At 44.2% G+C, this 23,317-nt stretch overlaps 1 protein-coding gene across 1 annotated transcript in view; it reads right to left on the bottom strand.

The window, feature by feature from the left end:
* Positions 1 to 23,317, bottom strand: part of LOC143923386 (uncharacterized) — an 88,149-nt gene that overhangs the window by 21,750 nt on the left and 43,082 nt on the right. Inside the window, exons 6-11 of the mRNA XM_077447011.1 lie at positions 20,313 to 20,399; positions 15,385 to 15,471; positions 11,358 to 11,444; positions 10,568 to 10,590; positions 1,285 to 1,564; positions 797 to 991 (exon numbers count right to left, since the gene is read on the bottom strand). Coding sequence (XP_077303137.1) covers positions 797 to 991; positions 1,285 to 1,564; positions 10,568 to 10,590; positions 11,358 to 11,444; positions 15,385 to 15,471; positions 20,313 to 20,399 — 759 coding nt within the window. The remainder of the gene's footprint in view (positions 1 to 796; positions 992 to 1,284; positions 1,565 to 10,567; positions 10,591 to 11,357; positions 11,445 to 15,384; positions 15,472 to 20,312; positions 20,400 to 23,317) is intronic.

The following is a 23,317-nucleotide window of genomic DNA, read 5'->3' as shown; positions in this document are numbered from 1 at the left end:
AAAGCCAACCTTCAGCTCTTTTTAATCAGCTACAGCAACAGTTTTTTTTTTCTTTTGGAATTTTATTTAAATAAATAGATGTAATTATAATAATAAATGATATTATTATTATTATTATTATTATTATTATTATTACCCCTGTCAGTGGTAAATGTTTTTTTTCAACCCTACATCGGCAGGACAGCTTGGTCTGTTAAAGGAAATTGAAAAAAAAAATTGACTTTCTGGCAGGATCAACGGGTGGAAAAAAAAAAGTCATAGCCCTTGTACACACGGTCGGACATTCCAACAACAAAATCTGACGGATTTTGTCCGAAACTGGTGTTGCATACACACGGTCGGACAAAGTTGTCGGAAAATCCAATCGTACGTCACATGATGATGTTATTTAGTTAGGACGGGACTACATTCAGGCTAGTAGCCAATAGCTTTGGTCTAGGAATTTGATCTGACCACTTTGTCCGATCGGAATTCTCTACAAACGATCGAAGAAAGTCCAGTCGGATCATGTTGGCGGAAAATTTTATAACCCAGCTCTAAAACTTTGTCAGTCGGATATTCCAACGGAAACAGTCTGATGGAGCCCACACACGGTCGGATTATCCGACAACATGGTCCGATCGGACATTTTCCATCGGAATGTCCGACCGTGTGTACAAGGGCTAAAACAAATACCGCCCCCCATATTTAAGAATTGGTAAGCTGCAATATATGACATGTTTGCTTTTTGGTTTTAACTACACTTAAACATGTTAAAAAAGAACTTTTTATGCAAGAAATAAAATTAAATTTCTACCTTCAAAAATAAATTTGAGCGGTTTTAGTTTTGCCGAAAGTCCCAGTCTATTGGCTTTCTCTGAAACTGAAATGAGGAAGAGTTCACAAGCCAGTTTGTTGATTCTGGGCTGTGCCCGTAGGATCAGAGTCTTCTCCAACTCACTGCTCATGTCCTCCTCCAGATCATCAACCACCACAATGATGTTTCTCCTGCCTGCAGGAGAAAATACAAAACGATCAATGTGAATTTTGATTATTTGTCCTTTGCAGGTTGGGCACTGCCAGTGACTCTGGAAGGGGTTGTCTAAGTTATTGCTGCAGTAGACTATGCAAAACTCAAATGAAGGTAAGCCCACTGAAGTTAATAATTTTGGCACAGTTGCAGTGTTTAATGCAGGGGTCTTCAAATCTCGTGCCTGTCAACCCCCCCCCCCCCCCCCCCCCGGCCAGTCATTCTGTGATTAAATACATTGTTTCATTGTTTATCTATTGCATCTTATTTCTTACCAAGTTCAGCAGAAATGGTTTCCAATTCCTCATCATACAGAGCATCTTCCACATCGGTAATGTTGACTCTCCCTCTATTCTTGGTGTGATAAAGAATGCCAAATGTGCACTGAGACATGCCATCCATGAGTTCCTGTTGTCCATTGTTAGAGATGAAACAACATTTTACATCCCCAACAACATCCTGGAAGGCTTCCTTGAGGAGTCTCACCAGCCAGGTGTAATCTTGTTCCCCTGATCTGGAGAAAATACCCACAATGTGCTTTCTGTCTACCGATCTCTAAGAAGAAAGCAAAGGAGAAGTTAATCTATACTTAGTAATAAGTGTTCAAGAATTAAACAGAAGTTTGCCAGCCATGATATATTTTTGCTAAACTTTTTGATAACCTTCCATGGATTGAATCATTTGGGAAACGTACAATGTGCAATGTTTAGTTAATTTTTAGAGTTATTCATGATTCGAAAAATATAAATTTTTGATTAATTTTAAATTTGAATCCTTTCCAAGATGCCCAAAGCAGACCTACGCTATCAGCATGATAGAATATTTGTAATATTTTAATTTTTAAAAAGCTTATGGCAGTGGGATGGTAAGAAATCTAGGTGCTCCCCGCATATGCAATATAGACATAAATCCACAGGGGGTATGGGAATCCCAGTTTTGAAAGACTACTATACTGCATTTTTATTAGACCAATTGAGATACTGGTTTACAGATGCGGAGATCAGGCCATGGTGCAAGTTGGAGAAGCTTTGGCTGCGTGATTCGTCTCCGGTGGCACTCCTAATTGCAGCATGCATTGACAAACGTACTGAAATCCCTAACCACCCCACCATCCAAGCTTCGGTGGTAGCCTGGAAAGAAATAGCAATTAAAGGCAATGACTTCTATCCATCAAAAAATGTACCAATTCCCCTGGAAGTTACGAAATGGACCATACCAAATATTAGATTATCAAACTGGTTATCTCACAAGCTGAGAGACTGGTCAGACATAACCTCAGAGGGTAAAATTGTTCCATTCCATGTTTTACAACAGCGATTCCAACTCCCCAACTCTGAATTTTTGACATACACACAACTAGCCTTATACTTTCAAACGTTTCAATTGATGAGTATTCCAGTTTTGGAAAAAATTTGGCTCCACTTACACTCAAACTCTCCAAAACCAAAGGGTATCTCTGTGCTTTATAACTCTTTAAATTCCAAGGATGCCTTTACAAAATCTATGTACTTAATTGGTTGGGAAAGGGAATTGGGCAGGGACTTTACAGATCTTCAATGGAAAACAGCAATAAAACACACCCACATGTACTCCAAATGTTCGAATTACGATGAATTAATGCAAAAGATTACGTTGCGTTGGTACTATACTCCGTATATTGTAGTGAAGTTTTCTAAAAGCACTTCAAATTTATGTTGGCGGGGTTGCGGGAGGGTTGAGAGTTTGGAGCACATGCTGTGGGCATGCCCAAACTTACAGCCCTTCTGGTTAGAGGTGTTTTCAATTATATCACAAATCTTGAGGACACAGGTACCCCCTAAGACAGAACTAGCTCTCTTAAATATAGATCTAAATGCATTCCCATCCAAATTTAGACCAGTAGTCATGCATATCCTACTAGCAGCCAGATCACTGATATTGAGCAATTGGAAAACACCGGATCCTCCCTCTATTGCACACCTTGTAGCAAGATTGAATACTGTAAGGGAATATGAAAAAAATTCTGGCCTATAGAGATGGTAACATAGAGAAATTTGATAACAACTGGTAGTGATGGACGAACTTCCGACGGGACGTTTCGCGAACGCGGACCGCGAACGCGGCCGATAGTTCGCGAAACGGAACGTTCGCGGCGGGCCCCATTGACTTCAATGGGAGGCGAACTTCGCAAACCTATAGGTCAAATTTGCAGCCACAAAATAATTATTAGCTGGGCAAACATAGTCCCACCACATGGCCAATGACATAACACATGTATGAGGTGAATCTAGGATCGACAACTACAAGCATTCTTTTTTTATATGGGAAATTGTTGTGACAATTCAGGACTGTGGAGCGCATGAAGGCAATGGAGGAGAGGGAAGGTCAGGGACCAGGGTAGGCAAAGAAGAGGGTGCAGGAGATGATCACCAGCAGCGTGACATACAGCAATGACACCTGCACCGTGATAGAGTCATCTGACAACAGCACCGTGATAGAGAGCACTGACATCAGCAGCGTGACATAAAGCATTAACACCAGCACCGTGACATACAGCATTGACAGCAACACCGTGATAGAGAGCACTGACATCAGCAGCGTGACATAAATCACTCACACCAGCACCGTAATATACAGCACTTACAGCAGCACCGTGATAGAGAGCACTGACATCAGAAGCGTGACATACAGCACTGACATCAGCACCGTGATAGAGAGCACTGACATCAGAAGCGTGACATACAGCACTGACATCAGCACCGTGATATACAGCACTGACAGCAGCACCGTGATAGAGAGCACTGACATCAGAAGCGTGACATACAGCACTGACATCAGCACCGTGATATATAGCACTGACAGCAGCACCGTGATAGAGAGCACTGACATCAGAAGCGTGACATTAAGCACTCACACCAGCACCGTGATATACAGCACTGACAGCAGCACCGTAAGCAGCCCCAGGAGGAAGTCAGCACAGCACAGGGATGGTGTGATCCCCTCATAATAAGAACCCCCAGGAGTAAGTCAGCACAGCACAGGGATGGTGTGATCCCCTCATAATAAGCAGGCCCAGGAGAAAATCAGCACAGCACAGGGATGGTGTGATCCCCTCATAATAAGAACCCCCAGGAGGAAGTCAGCACAGCACAGGGATGGTGTGATCCCCTCATAATAAGCAGGCCCAGGAGAAAATCAGCACAGCACAGGGATGGTGTGATCCCCTCATAATAAGAACCCCCAGGAGGAAGTCAGCATAGCACAGGGATGGTGTGATCCCCTCATAATAAGCAGGCCCAGGAGAAAATCAGCACAGCACAGGGATGGTGTGATCCCCTCATAATAAGAACCCCCAGGAGGAAGTCAGCATAGCACAGGGATGGTGTGATCCCCTCATAATAAGCAGGCCCAGGAGAAAATCAGCACAGCACAGGGATGGTGTGATCCCCTCATAATAAGAACCCCCAGGAGAAAATCAGCACAGCACAGGGATGGTGTGATCCCCTCATAATAAGAACCCCCAGGAGTAAGTCAGCACAGCACAGGGATGGTGTGATCCCCTCATAATAAGAACCCCCAGGAGGAAGTCAGCACAGCACAGGGATGGTGTGATCCCCTCATAATAAGAACCCCCAGGAGGAAGTCAGCACAGCACAGGGATGGTGTGATCCCCTCATAAGCAGCCCCAGTAGAAATATGACACCGCTCCACCTCTTCAAAGAGGAGGGTAGGGGCATATAGTACGGTTTGCTTTTTTGGGACAAGGAAGTGAGCCAAATGAAGAAAGAAGGTCTGTGTGCTTGATTAAAAAAATTGTTTATAGACATATACATGGTCTACTGGTCACATGTGTTGAATTCCTCCGAGATCCATGCCTCATTCATTTTTAGAAATGTGAGGTAGTTAACACTGTCGTGAGCTAGGCAAGTACGCTTATCGGTCACGACCCCCCCTGCTGCGCTGAACGTCCTTTCGGACAGGACACTGGATGAGGGGCAAGCCAACAGTTCGATTGCAAATTGGGCAAGCTCTGGCTAGAGGTCAAGCCTGCCCACCCAGTAGTCCAGGGGTTCATCACTCCTCAGAGCATCCACATCGGCCGTTAACCCAATGTAGTCGGACACCTGATGGTCTAGGCGTTCCCTGATGCTGGATCCGGATGACACCTGTCGATGGGTCGGCTGAAAGAATGACCTCATATCCGAAGTCACCAACACATCTTCAAACCGGCCTCTTCTTGCAGGCGCTGTTGGATTGGTACCCGCAACTCCTTCTCTGGGAGTGGGAATTGCTCCTCTGCCAGCGCACGCAAAAGCAGAATGCAGCATTTCTCGAAGCAAGGCCTGGAAGTGCTGCATTCTGACAGCCCTCTGCGACGGCGGTAACATTTCCGCCATTTTGTGTTTGTACCGGGGGTCTAAGTACGTTGCCACCCAGTACTGGTCCTTGACCCTTATGCTTTTTATACGGGGGTCCCTATTAAAACACTGGAGCATGAAGGCCCCCATTTGCACTAAAGTGGAAGCGGTGTGGTGGCCTGGCTCCTGCTCATCATCCAGGATAATGTCGTCCTCTTCATTCTCCTCTCCCCATCCACGCACAACAGGGATCCCAGAAAGGTTTAAAGCATGCTCTTCTTGCTCCTCCTCATCCGCCCCGGCATCATCCTCCTCTGACTCCTCTTCAGACTCCTGTTGTTGACTTGTCTCAGATAGAGTAGCCCCCCCTGGGAATTCATCCAGCATTGCGACTTCCTCATCTTCCCGCTTCTGCTCCTCCACAGCTTGATCAATGACACGACGCAATGCACGCTCCATAAAGAAGGCATAAGGTACCATGTCACTGATGGCGCCATGGCTGCGGCTGACCAGTTTGGTGATCTCCTCAAATGGCCGCAGAAGTCTGCATGCGTCGCGCATGAGCAGCCACTGGCGCGGTGAAAAAAACCCCAGCTCTCCAGAACCGTTTCTGCCGCAGAGTTCATACAGGTAGACGTTAACTGCACGTTTCTGCTGGAGCAGCCTATCAAGCATATAGAAGGTTGAGTTCCATCGCGTCGGGCAATCGCAAATAAGACGTCTGACCGGCAGATTGTGTCGCCGCTGAATGTCAGCAAGGCGAGCCATGGCCGTGTAAGATCTTCTGAAATGGGCCGAGATTTTCCTTGCCTGCCGCAAGATGTCCTGGACCCCAGGGTATTTGACAACGAATCGCTGCACGACCAAGTTTAAGACGTGTGCCATGCATGGCACGTGCGTGATTTTGCCCTGTTTCAATGCGCTAAGAAGATTGGCACCGTTGTCACACACCACTTTACCAACTGTCAAATTGAGCGGTGTTAGCCACTGATCTGCCTGTGAACGCAAAGCTGAAAGGAGTGCCGGGCCAGTGTGGCTCTTGGCTTCCAGGCACAACAGACGCAGCACGGCATGGCAACGTCTCACCTGGCATGTGGAATAGGTTCTGGGGAGCTTGGGCGGTGCAGCGGAAGAGACGCTAGCAGCGGAAAAGGAGGAGGCAGCTGAGGAGGAGAGGGAGGAGGATGGAGTAGGAGGAGGAGGAGAAGAAGAGTCAGGCCTGCATGCAATCCGTGGCGGTAAAACCAAATCTACAAGGGTGCCACGGGTTACATGCTTGACGGCCGTCAGAAGGTTCACCCAGTGGGCAGTAAAAGTGATATACCTTCCCTGCCCGTGTTTGCTAGACCACGTGTCTGTGGTCAGATGTATCTTGGCACCGACACTGTGTGCCAGAGATACATTCACTTGCCGCTGAACATGGCCATATAGCTCTGGGATGCCCTTCTCGGAGAAATACTTCCTTCCTGGGACCTTCCATTGTGGTGTTCCAATGGCCACAAATTTGTGAAAGGCCTCCGAGCCCACCAGTTTATATGGCAGTAGTTGGCGGGCTATGAGTTCTGACAAGCCAGCCGTCAATCGTTGGGCAAGAGGGTTATCCGGCGTCATCATTTTTTGACGCTCGAACATTAGGCCCACAGAAGCCTGCCTTTTTGCAGAAAAATGTGAGCTTGGCGTGATGGAAGGTGGAGTGGAGGACAATTGTGAGGAGAGAGGAGAAGGAGAAGTAGAAGACGAGGCTGGACGGTGAGAGCCTGCAGTGTGGCTTTGTGTGTTCCGTTGCTCCCACTGGGCTCGGTGATGGCTGCCCATGTGCCTTCTTAAGGCGGTCATCCCTAGGTGAGTGTTGGGCTTACCGCGACTAATGCGTTGACTGCAAAGATTGCAGATGGCAACGCTATTGTCAGCAGCGGACACGTTAAAAAAAGCCCACACTGCGGAGCCATGTACCGGTGTCCTGGGAGCACCAGATGTGACCGTACATGGTCGATGACTCGCTCCTGATACATTTGCAGTCTGCTTTGTCCCTCCTGTGCAATGTAAGTTATTCCTGCTTCTCCTCCCTATCTGCTGGTCCATATCTCCCTCTGAACTCCCCTCCTCTTCCTCTCTTGTGGGCACCCACGTGACATCACTAGACACGTCATCATCAACGTTACCTTCCCCACCGCTATAAGTAGAGATCTCGGAGTAGGCAGCAACACCGGGGACCAACCTCCTCCTTGGGCTGATCTGGGTACTGTCGTCAGACTGCTGAGTAGCGGTTGTTGCTACCTCCTCTTCCTGATCCAATACCAAGAGTGGCTGCGCATCAGAAATGTCCTCTTGATATGGATCGGAAAATAATTCCTGTGACTCAAGCGGAAGGTATGTGGTGGTGGTAGTGGTGGTGTTGTTGGTGGTAGTGTCTTTGGGGGTGCACATAGCAGAGAGTGAAGAAGAGGGTGCAGATCGAGAGGATGAGGAGGGTGCAGAAGAGTAAGGCTGAGTGAGCCACTCAACCAAGTCTGGTGCGTCCTTTAAAGTAATTGAACGCACCTTCTGCAACTTCCCACTTTGGCACAAGGCTGGTGCTCCTGCCCTACCCCTACCACCCCTGCGGAAGGGCCTGCCTCTTCCTCTGCCTGTCATTTTTTAAATCACCCTGTGACAAAACTCTTAGTCCCTATACCGATGAAGGACTGCTGCAGTATAGGGCAGTGGTCAGCAGTGGTGCACCTCAACCCTATGTATTATGGACCGATACCAGTCCTTACAGAACAGCAGACTGTACCTCACTCAACCCTATGTACTGTAGCACCCTGGACCTTACCAGTCCTTATAAGGACCTTTGTGGACCAAGTAGGTTGTGTGTGACTGATTAGCAGACTGTACGTCAGTCCCTATACTGCTGAAGGACTGCTGCAGTATAGGGCAGCGGTCAGCAGTGGTGCACCTCAACCCTATCTATTGTGGACCGATACCGGACCTTACAGAACAGCAGACTGTACCTCACTCAACCCTATGTACTGTAGCACCCTACACCAAGTTACCAGTCTTTATAAGGACCTTTGTGGACCAAGTAGGTTGTATGTGACTGATTAGCAGACTGTACGTCAGTCCCTATACTGCTGAAGGACTCCTGCAGTATAGGGCAGCAGTCAGCAGTGGTGCACCTCAACCCTATCTATTGTGGACCGATACCGGTCCTTACAGAACAGCAGACTGTACCTCACTCAACCCTATGTACTGTTGCACCCTACACCAAGTTACCAGTCTTTATAAGGACCTTTGTGGACCAAGTAGGTTGTGTGTGACTGATTAGCAGATTGTACGTCAGTGCCTATACTGCTGAAGGACTGCTGCAGTATAGGGCAGCGGTCAGCAGTGGTGCACCTCAACCCTATCTATTGTGGACCGATACCGGTCCTTACAGAACAGCAGACTGTACCTCACTCAACCCTATGTACTGTAGCACCCTGGACCTTACCAGTCCTTATAAGGACCTTTGTGGACCAAGTAGGTTGTGTGTGACTGATTAGCAGACTGTACGTCAGTCCCTATACTGCTGAAGGACTGCTGCAGTATAGGGTAGCGGTCAGCAGTGGTGCACCTCAACCCTATCTATTGTGGACCGATACCGGTCCTTACAGAACAGCAGACTATACCTCCCTCAACCCTATGTACTGTAGCACCCTCGACCTTACCAGTCCTTATAAGGACCTTTGTGGACCAAGTAGGTTGTGTGTGACTGATTAGCAGACTGCACGTCAGTCCCTATACTGCTGAAGGACTGCTGCAGTATAGGGCAGCGGTCAGCAGTAGTGCACCTCAACCCTATGTATTGTGGACCGATACCAGTCCTTACAGAACGTCAGACTGTACCTCACTCAACCCTATGTACTGTAGCACCCTACACAGACCAAGTTACCAGTCCTGATAAAGAGCTTTGTGGAACAAGTGAGTTGTGAATGATTAGCAGACTACAGCAGAAGGGCAGAAGTCAAGTATAATATTCTTTCTATATTTGGAAGAAAGAATATTATACGTGTACAAGCCTATTACCATACCACTGATACCAGTCCTGAAAAGAACCTTTGTGGAACTAATAGTAACAGCTACTGTTTAAACTGACCCTCACTGCCTGACACACTGCTTCCTTCCTGTCCCTATACAAACTGGCAAAACAGAGGAGACTGGAACAATAACTGGTTACTTGAATAGCACTTTTGTGGACCTGATAGTAACAGCTAATGATGATGATGATGATGATGACTAATCTGGCTGTCCCTAAAATAGCAGCACACAGCGCCCTGTCCCTTTCTCTAAACTGACAAAAGACACTCAGGCTGCTGCAACAATCAGTAGCACAGCAAACCTATATACACCTAACACCTATACCAGTCCTGAAAAGAACTTTTGTGTACCAAATAGCTAGCGTTTTATCTCTCCCTGCTCCAAACAGCAACCTTTCCCTATAGTGACAGAAGAAAGAATGTAAAATGGCCGCCGGATCGGGTGTATTTATAAGTTAGGGGGAATGTCCAAGTGTCCATGTGCTGTCATGTCTCAACTGGCTGTCCTGTACCCCATGATGGATGTGTCATCAGGTCAAAGTTCCTTTACACAGTAAAAACACGGAAGTCCGCCGGGCGAACGGCGCCAATAGTCCGCCGAAATGGCGGACCGCGAACAGCCGAAATTTGCCGCGAAACGACCGCCGGGCGAACTGTTCGGCCATCCCTAACAACTGGTTTCGTTTAAAGGAGGATTCTAGCGAAACTATATGTCTATAGTTCCACAACACGATAGTAAGAGAATATCACTTAGCTCATCTGTAGCATCTAATAATTTGCTTTTCGAATGATTTATATCTTTCAAATATTTACATGTCAGAGTGAGAGAAGGCCTTTGAAACACATGAGTACAGAACGATCGTTTGTAAAGTTTATTGATTACCTAATGATAAAGTAAACGAAATCTAAGAAAGATGTCCTTTTTGTACAATCATGTTTATTTGTATAACAGTCCGTATTATATGATGTATACTGTCATGTTTCTTTTTGTTAATTCTGTCTAAAAAACTTTTAAATCAATAAAAATGAGTTAAACAAAAAAAGCTTATGGCAGAAATGGATCTGTTGTACATTAGAAATCTACAACCATTTTGCTATCCAAATAATAATAATAATAATCATAAAGCAATAGCATAGCAAATTTAATATGATACATGTTTTACCTGTGTTGTTTCAGTCTGAAGGCCTGTGTGTAAAAATATATGTATCATGAATCTTGTTAAGCAAAATAATTTAAATCCTAGCAACATTATCATAACTGAATGAGTAAATGAACTTAGTGACTGATATCTGAGTGAATGATTAGACTGAAACAGAAAATCATTGTTAGACAGAAAGAAAATAAGTAACCAATATATTGGTAAACTCTAGCACCCAGCTCGGGGGGTTGTCAGTTTTTACTACACAAGGATAATACATTTTTTTTAATAGGGTATGATCTTAATAGGAAACGGCATTCATTGGGACCCCCAGCTACTTTGCCATCCAATAGGACCCTGCCATCTAATAGGACATCCCAGTTACCCTGTCATCCAACTGGACCTACAGCTACTCTGCCATCCAATAGGACACTCCAGTTTCCCTGACATCTAATAGGTCACCCCGGTTGCCCTGTCATCCAATTGGATATACAGATACTCTGGCATCTAATAGATCCCCCAGTTGCCCTGTTATTCAGAAGGCCCCCTCCCAGCTATCCTTCCATCAAGCAGGAACCCCAGCTGCTCTGCCATACAATAAGACCCCTAACTCTCTTGCCATCCAATAGGTCCTCCAGTTACGCTAACATCAAGTGGGATCACCCTAGCTACCCCAGGTTCTAGGATGAACCCCTTTTCAACTGTTAATGAGTCTTCTTCATCTTCTACTATCTATGTGAAAATGCAAGAAGAAATCATGTTATAGAGGTGATAAGCTTGCATAGGGTCTATTTCAGAGGTAATAGAAGACTACCTGTGCCAGCAGGTTTTGGTAGACGGTATGAAGGCGTTCTGTATTGATCCGGTTTTGGTGCAGGTAATGGATTTTGAAATGATCCATCTAAGAAAAACAGATAAAACAGATATTTCACTACAAAACCCCATCTACCCTATCGTGCATTAGAACCGTATCTATACCTTCCATGTAACAGGACCCCCAGCTGCCCTTCCATCCAGTAAGACAGCTTTTCCAATCACTAAATATAAAGGCATTGGTCACCTGATCTCTACTGAAGGTAGGGATCAGCCTACCGCCTAAACACCTGTCATGGTTATGTAGTGATCTTCCTGTTTGCTTACCTCCCCTCATGTGTTCAGACTAAGTGGCCAGCCACTTCCACCTGGTGATTTTTATAACCTCTCCTCTAAGCATGGCTCTATTCCTATGTATATGTAAATCGGGGCCCACTGCTTTGGAACTTCTGTCTAGGCTGCTTTGAGCTAACTTTCATAAGATGGGTTAGTGCAAGTGTTTCTCAGGCCAGGTAGGATAAGCCTCCACCAGAAGCAATGCTAATGTGAGAGGGCTAGCTTCTAGCGTGGGATACCTATTCTTACGTCTGTTCAGTAAGGTGACGTCCCGACTGAAGGTTATTCCGCCGTCAGGTCAAGTCTAGACAGTGTATTTCGTGTTTGGACAGTCAGGTCATCACGGTCCGTTGCACAATATTGCTATTGATTGGTGGTGGGGAATGATGGATTGTATTGCGGTCTGTAAAAGAATATAGGGGGCAGAGAGAACTAGTAAGGGCACAGAGAGAGAAAAAAAGGAGAAGAAGGAAAAAAAAGAGGGAGAGAAGTGAAGAGGGAGAAAAGGGGGGAGGGGAGAGGATGGGAGGGGGGATTGGGGAGACAGAGGGAAGGAGTGATACCTCTGGGCTCCGCCGCACGCCTGGGATAGGTACCAAATACCTATACTGTAAGGCAAGTCATGATCACACCTGTGTGTGTGGTAGGGTTCTCTTGTGGAGTATGTCTCCAAATAGGTCACAGCGGTGACGCCCTGGGTTCTCAACCATTCTGGGTCCAAATGCCTTTTGTTAATGAACATGTGTCATAAGAAGAGCGCCCAAAAATAAGTCTCCCTCAACAAACATCTGGCTTTGATGAATCTTGGGATCTTCTGCACTTCTGCTACCCAAAAGGTGGTTATGGGCAATTTATGGACTCAGGCCTTAGTGGACCAGTAAAAGGCTGTTAGTCGGTAGCATTCGTTTTTATTTCAATCAGAGTCCTTCTGAAAGGAAAGTTTAATTTCAGAGGTAGTAGAAGATTACCTGTACTCCCAACTATGGGGGAAGCAGAGAGTCTAGGAGTCTAAGTGAAGGCTTTGTAGAAGACTCTTTCTCAGATAGCAAGGATAACTCATCACAAATCTTTGGCAGTGTTGACTTATATTATCTTTCTGCACATTTTCACTGGCAAGTTGTACACTCTAGGAGAGCACTTAAAGCACGAGTTCTAGTTGATACTTTTCCAATTTGTAGCCAATTTACGTGGCAAGTCTCTAGCAAGAGCAAAGTTGCAGTGGTGAATCTACAGCAAGAGTTATGCAAGTCTACAGCATGAAAATTTAGCTACAGTGCCCCCCCCCCCCTGTGGTGAGATTGCACAACATATCTGAACCAGAACTTGCAGCAGACTTGCAGAATGTTTGCAAAGAAAGTTGATCTGAAGTCATGCAATGCGGAATTGCTGTAAATGTGCAACAAAATTGTGAAGGCTGGCATGTCTAGCATCAGTTTAGCAAGTCATTTTTCAAACTCGCAATTGCGTGCTATCTGGGTTAAACAGACTGCCTGTGACTGCAATACTGCTTCCGGTTTTGGACCTGCTTATTTGCATATGCTATATACTGTACCCTTTTTAAGTGTTTTTCTCCTGTTTGAGAGAATGGACATACAGGCTAATATAAAGAAAGCTAATATAAAGAAAGTTGATCTAGAGTCATGCAATGCGGAATTGCTGCAATTGTGCAACAAACGTGTGAAGCCTGGCAGGTCTAGCAATCGCTTAGCAAGTCATTTTTCAAACTCGAAGAACAATTGCTTGCTATCTGGGTTAAGCAGACTGGCTGTGACTGCAATAATGTTCCTGGGTTTGGACCTGTTTATTTGCATATACTATATACAGTGGTGTGAAAAAGTGTTTGCCCCCTTCCTCATTTCCTGTTCCTTTGCATGTTTGTCACACTTAAGTGTTTCGGAACATCAAACCAATTTAAACAATAGTAAAGGACAACACAAGTAAACACAAAATGCAATTTGTAAATGAAGGTGTTTATTATTAAAGGTGAAAAAAAATCCAAACCATCATGGCCCTGTGTGAAAAAGTGATTGCCCCCCTTGTTAAAACATACTATAACTGTGGTTGTCCACACCTGAGTTCAATTTCTCTAGCCACACCCAGGCCTGATTATTGCCACACCTGTTCACAATCAAGGCATCACTTAAATAGGAGCTGCTTGACACAGTAAGGTCCACCAGAAGATCCTTAAAAGCTACACATCATGCCGAGACCCAAAGAAATTCAGGAACAATTGAGAAAGAAAGTAATTGAGATCTATCAGTCTGGAAAGGGTTATAAAGCCATTTCCAAAGCTTTGGGAATCCAGCGAACCACAGTGAGAGCCATTATCCACAAATGGCGAAGACATGGAACAGTGGTGAACCTTCCCAGGAGTGGCCGGCCGCCCAAAATTACCCCAAGAGCGCAGCGACGACTCATCCAAGAGGTCACAAAAGACCCCACAACAACGTCCAAGGAACTGCAGGCCTCACTTGCCTCAGTTAAGGTCAGCGTTCATGCCTCCACCATCAGGAAAAGACTGGGCAAAAATGGCCTGCATGGCAGAGTTCCAAGGAGAAAACCACTGCTGAGCAAAAAGAACATCAAAGCTCTTCTCAATTTCTCCACAACACATCTTGATGATCCCCAAGACTTTTGGGACAACATTCTGTGGACCGATGAGACAAAAGTGGAACTCTTTGGAAGGTGTGTGTCCAAGTATATCTGGCGTAGAAGGAACACTGCATTTCATAAAAAGAACATTATACCAACAGTAAAATATGGTGGTGGTAGTGTGATGGTCTGGGGCTGTTTTGCTGCTTCAGGACCTGGAAGACTTGCCGTGATAAAAGGAACTATGAATTCTGCTGTCTACCAAGAGATCCTGAAGGAGAATGTCCGACCATCTGTTCGTGTACTCAAGCTGAAACGAACTTGGGTTCTGCAGCAGGACAATGATCCTAAACACACCAGCAAGTCCACCACCGAATGGCTGAAGAAAAACAAAATGAAGACTTTGGAGTGGCCTAGCCAAAGTCCTGACCTGAATCCTATTGAGATGTTGTGGTATGACCTTAAAAAGGCCGTTCATGCTCGAAAACCCTCTAATGTAACTGAATTAGGACAATTCTGCAAAGATGAGTGGGCCAAAATTCCTCCAGGATGCTGTAAAAGCCTCATTGCACGTTATCGCAAACGCTTGGTTGCAGTTGTTGCTGCTAAGGGTGGCCCAACCAGTTATTAGGTTTAGGGGGCAATCACTTTTTCACACAGGGCCATGATGGTTTGGATTTTTTTTCACCTTTAATAATAAACACCTTCATTTACAAATTGCATTTTGTGTTTACTTGTGTTGTCCTTGACTATTGTTTAAATTGGTTTGATGTTCCGAAACACTTAAGTGTGACAAACATGCAAAGGAACAGGAAATGAGGAAGGGGGCAAACACTTTTTCACACCACTGTACCTAAAAATTTTCTACCCCTTTTTTAAAGTGTCTCTTACTCCTGTTTGAGAGAATGGACATACAGGCCAACATAAAGAAAGCTTTAGGCCCGTATGCCTGTCTGTACTGAATGGCTAATTCTAGAGGGAATCCCTTTTGATAACAAGGTCCTTTGTATCTTCTACTATCTATTTAAAAGTGCAGAAAAAATATGTTGTGATGGTGATAAATTATTTTAAGGTCTTGTTCAGGAGTTAAGGAGGACTACCTGAGTCAGCAGGTTGTGGAAGACGGTATGGAAGATGTTTGTATTGATCCAGATTGTCTTCAGGTAATTTTCTTTCCAATGATCCACCTAAGAAAAACAGCCATTTTCACTACAATACACAGTAACTCTATATTGGCACATACATTGCAGTCTGTACAATCTTACCTCTTCCCACCCAACCCTGGCATACCTTAATAGGGTCTGTACCCCGGGGACAGAACAGATCGGGTCATGTGACCAGTGTGAATGGCTGTCAGTATCGTCACATGATCGGGAGCTGGTCCCACTGACTTCTGATCTATATTATGAGCCAAGACAGCTGGGTCACTGTGCTGGGAGCATGCAATGAGCTCTTCTGTCCATGGAGGCATATGTGTGGTATGTAGGCATTAAAGCGGAGGTCCACCCTAAAGTGGACCTTCCGCTCATTGGAATCCTCCCCCCCTCCGGCGCCACAATTGGCACCTTTCAGGGGGGTGCAGGTACCTGTACAGTACAGGTATCTGCACCCACTTCCGGGATAGCTCTCTGCGGAAAGGGGCATAGATCTACGCCCCTTTCCGAAAGTCCCCCGCTGCCTGCTGGGAAACACACAGATCCCAGAGGCAGCGGGTCTATCTTATTGCGCAGCGCGACTCGCGCATGCGCAGTAGGGAACCTGGAAATTAAGCCGAAAGGCTCCCCTTCCTGATTCCCATACCCAAGATGGCGGCGGCAGCACCCGAGAGACGATCGAGAGATCGGCTTCGGGTGCCGACATCGCGGGCGCGCTGGGCGGGTAAGTGTCATTATTTTAAAAGTCAGCAGCTGCTATATTTGTAGCTGCTGGCTTTTAAAAAAAAATAACGGCAGAACTCCCGGCGGACTCCCGCTTTAAAGTGCACCCTTTTTGCTGCTGCACATACATTACATGTGTGGAAAAAGCTTAGATTTACTGTAATATGACGGTCTGCCTGATTGTAATTATGTTATTGGATTGATGGGCCCTTATTCTAAAAAGCTGTTAGTAAATCTAAAAGTGGTCAAAGAGAGTTTGTACAATCAGATTGTTCAGCTTTAGGATAATTTAATAGGTATCTGATTGTATATATTCCCTTTGCTGCAAAATATAGTAACAAAAAATAAATAAATGGAATAGTAGTGCTCCTAATTATTACATTAAAAAACCCTGGGTGAAATTAGGTGAGGTTTGCTACAATTCAAACCTCTGAAATACTAATGGTGCGTACACACGACCGGAGTTTCCAGCAACTAGGTCCAACGGGATTAGTCCGTTGGACAATCCGATCGTGTGTAGGCTAATCTGTTCGTTTTTCGGGAAAAAATTCCAGCGGACCTATAATATAATTAAATAGAACATGTTTCAAACGGACTCAATTCTGACTAACTAAAATCTGAAAAAATGTTTGTCTATGTGCGACGGACCAAATACGACGCAAGGGCAGCTATTGGCTACTGGATATTTTTTGGTCACGTTTAGGTCACCACGTTCGAACAAACAGACTTTCAACCGGACTTAGTCCGTTCGTATGTGGCCAAGTCCGTTAGTTCGGAAAGTCAGTCGGAACTCCGACGAAAGTCAGACGGAAAGACCGTCGGACCTAGTTTGCCGGAAAGTCCGGTCGTGTGTACGCGGCATAAATCTTCAGGATAGAAAGCCCACTGAAATCACCAAAAATCATTTGTGAATAACAGAACTGGAAATTCTATTTAACTATAACTATAAAAAATAATAATCCAAAAACCCAAATGGGATGGTAGTGCTCCTAATCATCACATAAAAAAAATAAATAAATAAATAAATAAATAAATATACATATTTATTAGAGCTGGGTGAACACAAAAAAAAACTCTCAAATTCAAAAATTTTGGACTAGAAAGCTCATTGAAATCAATGAAAATCCAAACCAGGCTCCAAAATTCATAAATAACAGAACTAGAAAACAATAAAAAATTGTTCAAATTGATTTTGGAAGTTCTTCCTGATATGATAATGGGACCACAAATCCGCAATTTCCATAAAAAAATACAACCAGGGATACTAAGATAAAAGGGTGGGACCTGGTAGCACTGGCAGTCAAGATAAGGAAGATCGACCAACATCAGAATCAGCTAATGTGCACAAGAAGCCTTTGGTCCCTTTCTTCCAGAAGATTTTGGAAGAATTTAAATCTAAAAAAAAAACACTGAAATTTGGATTCAACTTAAGAGTCATTGTGAATCTAACATCACCCTAACTTTTGACTCAGCAATCATTTCTAGCAGATACAGTATATATTGTTAACGAACATGTGTTTTAAGAAGAGGGCTCAAAAGTAGGTCTCTCTCTCTACAAACATCCGGTTATCTGGTTTTGATGTAGCTTGGGCTCCTCTGCACTTCTGCTACCCAGCAGGTGGTTATGGGCAAATCATGGACACAGACCTCAGTGGACCAAGTAAAAAGCTTTAAATTATGCTATTGACTGATTTCTTAATTTCAAAATTATATTTTGTTTTTCATTTCAACTGTAATCCTTCTAAAGGGAAGTTCTATTTCAGAGGAAGCAGAAGATTACCTGTACTCCCAACTATGGGGGAAGCAGAGAGTCTGGGAGTCTAAGTGAAGGCTTTTTGGAAGAGTGACTCTTTCTCAGATCGCAAGGATAACTCGTCACAAATTTGCGGCAGTGTTGAATTCCAAGTCTATTAACTTGCTGCACATTTTCACTGACAAGTTGTACACTTGCAGAGCACTTAAAGCACAAGTTCTAGTTGACACCTTTTCAATTTGTAGCAATTCTGCATGGCAACAAGTTCCTTAAAGTGGTTGTAAACCCTTAAAAACCACTTTGCCTTAATCTAGGCTTACCTGTAGGTCCAAGAAATATCTCCTAAACCTATACGGTTTAGGAGATATTTGCCCGAAGACAGGCACCGCCGTCTACGGCACATGCGACGTAGACAGCGGCGCGCAGGCGCACTGAGCGCGGCATCGTCAATGACGAAGATGCCGCACAATGCCATGCGTGTCGGCTCCCGTGCGCATGAGCGGGAGTGACGTCACCGCGGATTCGCCGAATGACAGCAGCGGAGCTGCGAGACCCCACTGAGAAGATGGAGGCTCTGGACTACAGGGAACAGCGGTGACTTCGCTGGCTCCTGTATCAGGTAAGTGACACATAATGGGCTACTATGCGATGCGATGCACAGTAGTCCATTATGCTTTACGTTTGCAGGGAATGAAAGAGGAAGTAAACTCATCAGGGTGTGAATGTTATTGTGAATAACTGAAATGGAAACTATAAAAATTGTTCAAATTGATTTTGGAAACCCTTCCTGATATGATAATGGGACCAAACATCTGCTACTTCAATCTAACAAAATCCCACCAGGAATACTAAGATAGATGGGTGGGACCTGGTGGCACTGGCAGTCAAGCTAGAGGTGATCAGCCAACAGCAGACAAAGGGAAAGAAAATGTCCTTGGTCTCTTTCTTCCCAAAGAGTTTGAGGAATTCTAATTTAAAAAACAAAACAAAAAAACACTGAAATTTGGATTTAAGTTGAGACTGAAAGTCAGTGTGAATCTAATATCATCCTCACTTTGGAATCATCTCTAAATATATATATACAGTATATAGTTAGAAAAGTTCTATTTTAAGAAGAAGGCCCAAAAATATGTCTCTCTACAAATATCTGGTTATCTGGTGTTGATGAACCTTGGGTTCCGCTGCACTTTTGCTACTCTGTAGGAGGTTATGGGTAAATCATGGACAAAGACCACAGTGGACCAATAAAAGTATGTTAGTTAGTAGCATTAACTGATGCTACTTACTAATTTCTTCATTTGAAAAGCATATTCTGTGTTTAATTTCAGCTGCAATGTTTCTAAAGGAAAGTTCTAGCTCAGAGGAAGCAGAAGATTATCTATACTGCCAACAGGGGCGGACTGACGACTCATGGGGCCCCCGAGCAATAGGAGATTATGGGGCCCCCAGGCAATCAGAGATTATGGGGCCACACAGTACACACACACACAGTTTACAATCACACAGTATACACATACATGTACACACAGTATACACAGACATGTTTCTATTGACTGAGAAGGTACTGGAGAGGTGGGGCAGCTATAATCTTGGGATTTTTAGACCAAAAGGATGTTGATAAGGGACATTTCAGAAACAGATGTAAAAAAAACACAGATTTTTACATACTGTCCCTGGTTTTACTTAGGCTGGCAACCCTGATGGGGCCCCCTAGTGGCCCAGGGGCCCTCGGGCAGTGCCCGAGTGGTCGAATGGTCAGTTCGCCTCTGACTGCCAATTATGGGGAAGCAGAAAATAGAGGTATCCCTAGGCCCATGGAGGCTTCTTTGCAGGGAGAGAAACTCTATAAACTGCCTGTGACTGCAATCATGTGTCCCATGTTTGGACCTGCTTATTTGTATATATTGTACAGTATAAGCTCTGAAGAAGAGCTTATAAGAACTTATCACCACCATAACATTTTTCTGCACTTTCAGTTAATCATTACAAGACACAAAGACCTCATTATTAGTTTAAAGGGGGTTCTTTTCAGAACCAGCCATTAAGCGCTGATAAGTTATGCAGTATACAGTATCTCACAAAAATGAGTACACCCCTCGCATTTTTGAAAATATTATACTATTTATTATACTACTTTACATTGTGGCAAAGTGTCAGCTCTTCAGTGCGGTCACATGAAAAGATAGAATAAAATATTACAAAAATGGGGTGTACTCACTTTTGTAAGATACTGTATACTGCATAACTTATCAGTTCTTAATGGCTGGTTCTGAAAAGAACCCATTTTAAACTAATAATGAGGTCTTTGTGTCTTGTAATAGTTAACTGGAAGCGCAGAAAAATGTTACGGTGGTGATAAGTTCTTATAAACTCTTCTTCAGAGGAAATGGAGGACTACCTCTGCCAGCAGGCTTTGGTAGATGGTATGGAGAATTTCTGTGTTGATCCAGATTTTCTTCAGGTAATTTGTTTTCCAAGGATCCACCTATGAAAAGCAGACATTTCACTTCAATATAACTCAATATATAACAGTATATCACAAACAGTATAGTCTGTACAATCAACAGAACCCCTTCCAACCCAACCCCCCGGGGGCAAGAAGGCTAGAGTCTTGTGACCACTGCGATTGGCTGCCACAGTGGTCACATGATCGAGAGCCGGCCCTGCTGACTAATTAGTATGAACCAAAGGCTGTCTTTAACTGTGCCAGGAGAGAGCACTAAGAGCAACACAGTTAGCCCTTGTACACACGGTCGGAGAATCAGTCGGAATGTGTCCTTTCGGACCGCGTCGTCGGATAATCCGACTGTGTGTGGTCTGCATCGGACTGATTCCGTTGGAATATCCGTCGGACCCAATTTTCCAACATGTTGGAAATATTTCCCGACCAACTGGTCCGATCGGACATACTCCGATCATGTGTAGCGAATTTTGATTGGACCAAGTGCCATGCATGCTCAGATCAAATTCCTACATCAAAGCTATTGGCTACTAGTGTGAACGTAGTCCCATCGTAACTAAATTACGTGATTACGTTCTGAAAGATCGGATTTTTCGACAACTTAGTCCGACCGTGTGTATGCAACAGTTTCGGGCAAGATCCGACAGACAAAATCCGACGGAGAAAATCCGACGGATTTGGTTGTTGAAATCTCGGACCGTGTGTACAGGGGCTAAGGCTCTGCTGCCCATGGATGTCCAATGGCATAAGAGCATTAAATCCTATTCTCTTTGTTGCTTCACATACACATTATGTAGGTAGCAAGATGTTAGACTATAATATGAAAGTCTGCTTAAATGTATATGAATTGAATATATTGATGGGCACTCATTGTAAAAAGCTAAAAGGTGATTAACGAGAGATTGTACAATACGATTTTTCACCTTTAGGATATTTTTATAGGGATTATGATAGACAAACCATTGTATATATATATATATATATATATATATATATATATATATATATATATATATATATATATATATATGTTATACTGCAGAGTTGAGTAAAAAAAAAATCCAAAAAGCCAAAACAGAACAGTAGTTCTCCTAATCTTCAAATAAAAAAATAAAAACCTACATAGAGATATTTACTAGAGATGAGTGAACTACATTTTGCTGCACTTAAAAGAAAATCAAAGCTCAAAATTATCAGACTGGAAGATCCATTGATATCAATGGAAATCAAAACTAGGCCCAAAAAAAGTGTAAATTACAGGAACAGAAAATTATGAACAATTGTTCAAATTGATTTTGGAAGCCCTTCCTGAAATCATAATTGAACCAAAAATGCACAAGGCAAGGTCCATAAAGACGCGGATGAGGGAGTTTGGGGTGGAGGAACTTGACTGGCAAGTACAGAGTCCAGAACTCAACCCGATAGAACACCTTTGGGACGAATTAGAGCGGAGACTGCGAGCCAGACCTTCAAGACCACATTAATGCCTGACCTCAGAAATGCACTTCTGGAAGAATGGTCAAAACTTCTCATAGACACCCTCCTAAACCTTGTGGACGGCCTTCCCAGAAGAGGTGAAGGTGTTATAGCTACTAAGGGTGGGCCAACTCAATATTAAACCCTACAGACTAAGACTGGGATGCCATTAAAGTTCATGTGTGTGTACAGGCATGTGTCCCAAAAACTTTTGGTAATATTTATATATATAAACACACACCCACATTTTTTCATATTGTTCTTTTTACAGCACAACACATAATGCTACACTTTGTACAGTGCTTGGAACCATCCCTTTAGGGCAGTGTTTGTAAACCAGGGTTCCTCCAGAGGTTTCCAGGAGTTCCTTGAGCAACGAACCTTAGAATCTCAGCTTTTTAGAAAGGTACTCACTGTCTCATTGTGACCCGCAACGCAAATTACAGGTGTAGCTCAAAGCTCCACCAAGTCCCACTTGCATGGCAAACCGCTAGGATTGCCGACAAGGAGAGAGCTCGCCCCAGCTGAAAACATAAAGTAGGGAAAGAAAGTCTTAAAAATCGATACTTCTTCCCCTACTTCTCAGAAAGATAACCACTGACAACAAACGTTCTTTTAGCTATTTGGAAGGGGGAATTTTCCCCAAGGACCTTGAATGCAAGGAGAAATCTACACAGTGATTCTAATGCTAAAATGCTGTAAGCTGAAGCTATAGTAATTATTAGCAAGGGTTGTCTTAGCCCTTGTACACACGGTTGGACATTCCGATGGACAATGTCCGATAGGACCGTGTTGCCGGATAATCCGACAGTGTATGGGCTCCATCGGACTGTTTCCGTTGGAGTATCCGACGGACCAAGTTTTCCAGCTGGGCTATAAAATTTTCCAACAACATGATCCGATCGGACTTTGTCCAATCATGCGTAGAGAATTACGATCGGACAAAGTGCCACGCATGCTCAGATCAAATTCCTACACCAAAGCTATTGGCTACTAGCCCGAACGTAGTCCCATCGTAACGAAATAACGTCATCACGTTAAGTACGATCGGATTTTCTGACAACTTTGTCCGACCGTGTGTATGCAACAGTTTCGGACAAAATCTGTCGGGCAAAATCCGTCGAACAAAATCCGACGGATTTGGTTGTCGGAATGTCCGACCGTGTGTACAAGGGCTAAGACAGGATAGTTATTGCAAGGATTCCTTTGGGATAAAAATCTTGAGAAAGGCTCTAAGCCCCTGTACACACGGTCGGACATTCCGATGGAAATTATCCGATCGGACCACGTTGTCGGATAATCCGACCGTGTGTGGGCTTCATCAGACTTTTTCCGTCTGGAATGTCCGACCAACAAAGTTTGAGAGCTGGATATAACATTTTCCCACAACATGATCCGATCGTTTGTAGAGGATTCCGATCGGACAAAGTGCATGCTCAGATCAAATTCCTACACCAAAGCTACTA

This window comes from Lithobates pipiens, unplaced genomic scaffold, assembly GCF_037356315.1.
Source record: "Lithobates pipiens isolate NorthernLeopardFrog02 unplaced genomic scaffold, aLitPip1_a1.2 Scaffold_22, whole genome shotgun sequence".
Lineage (NCBI taxonomy): Eukaryota > Metazoa > Chordata > Amphibia > Anura > Ranidae > Lithobates > Lithobates pipiens.
Note: the sequence above shows the minus strand (reverse complement) of the source record. Positions and strands in the feature narration are given on the sequence as shown.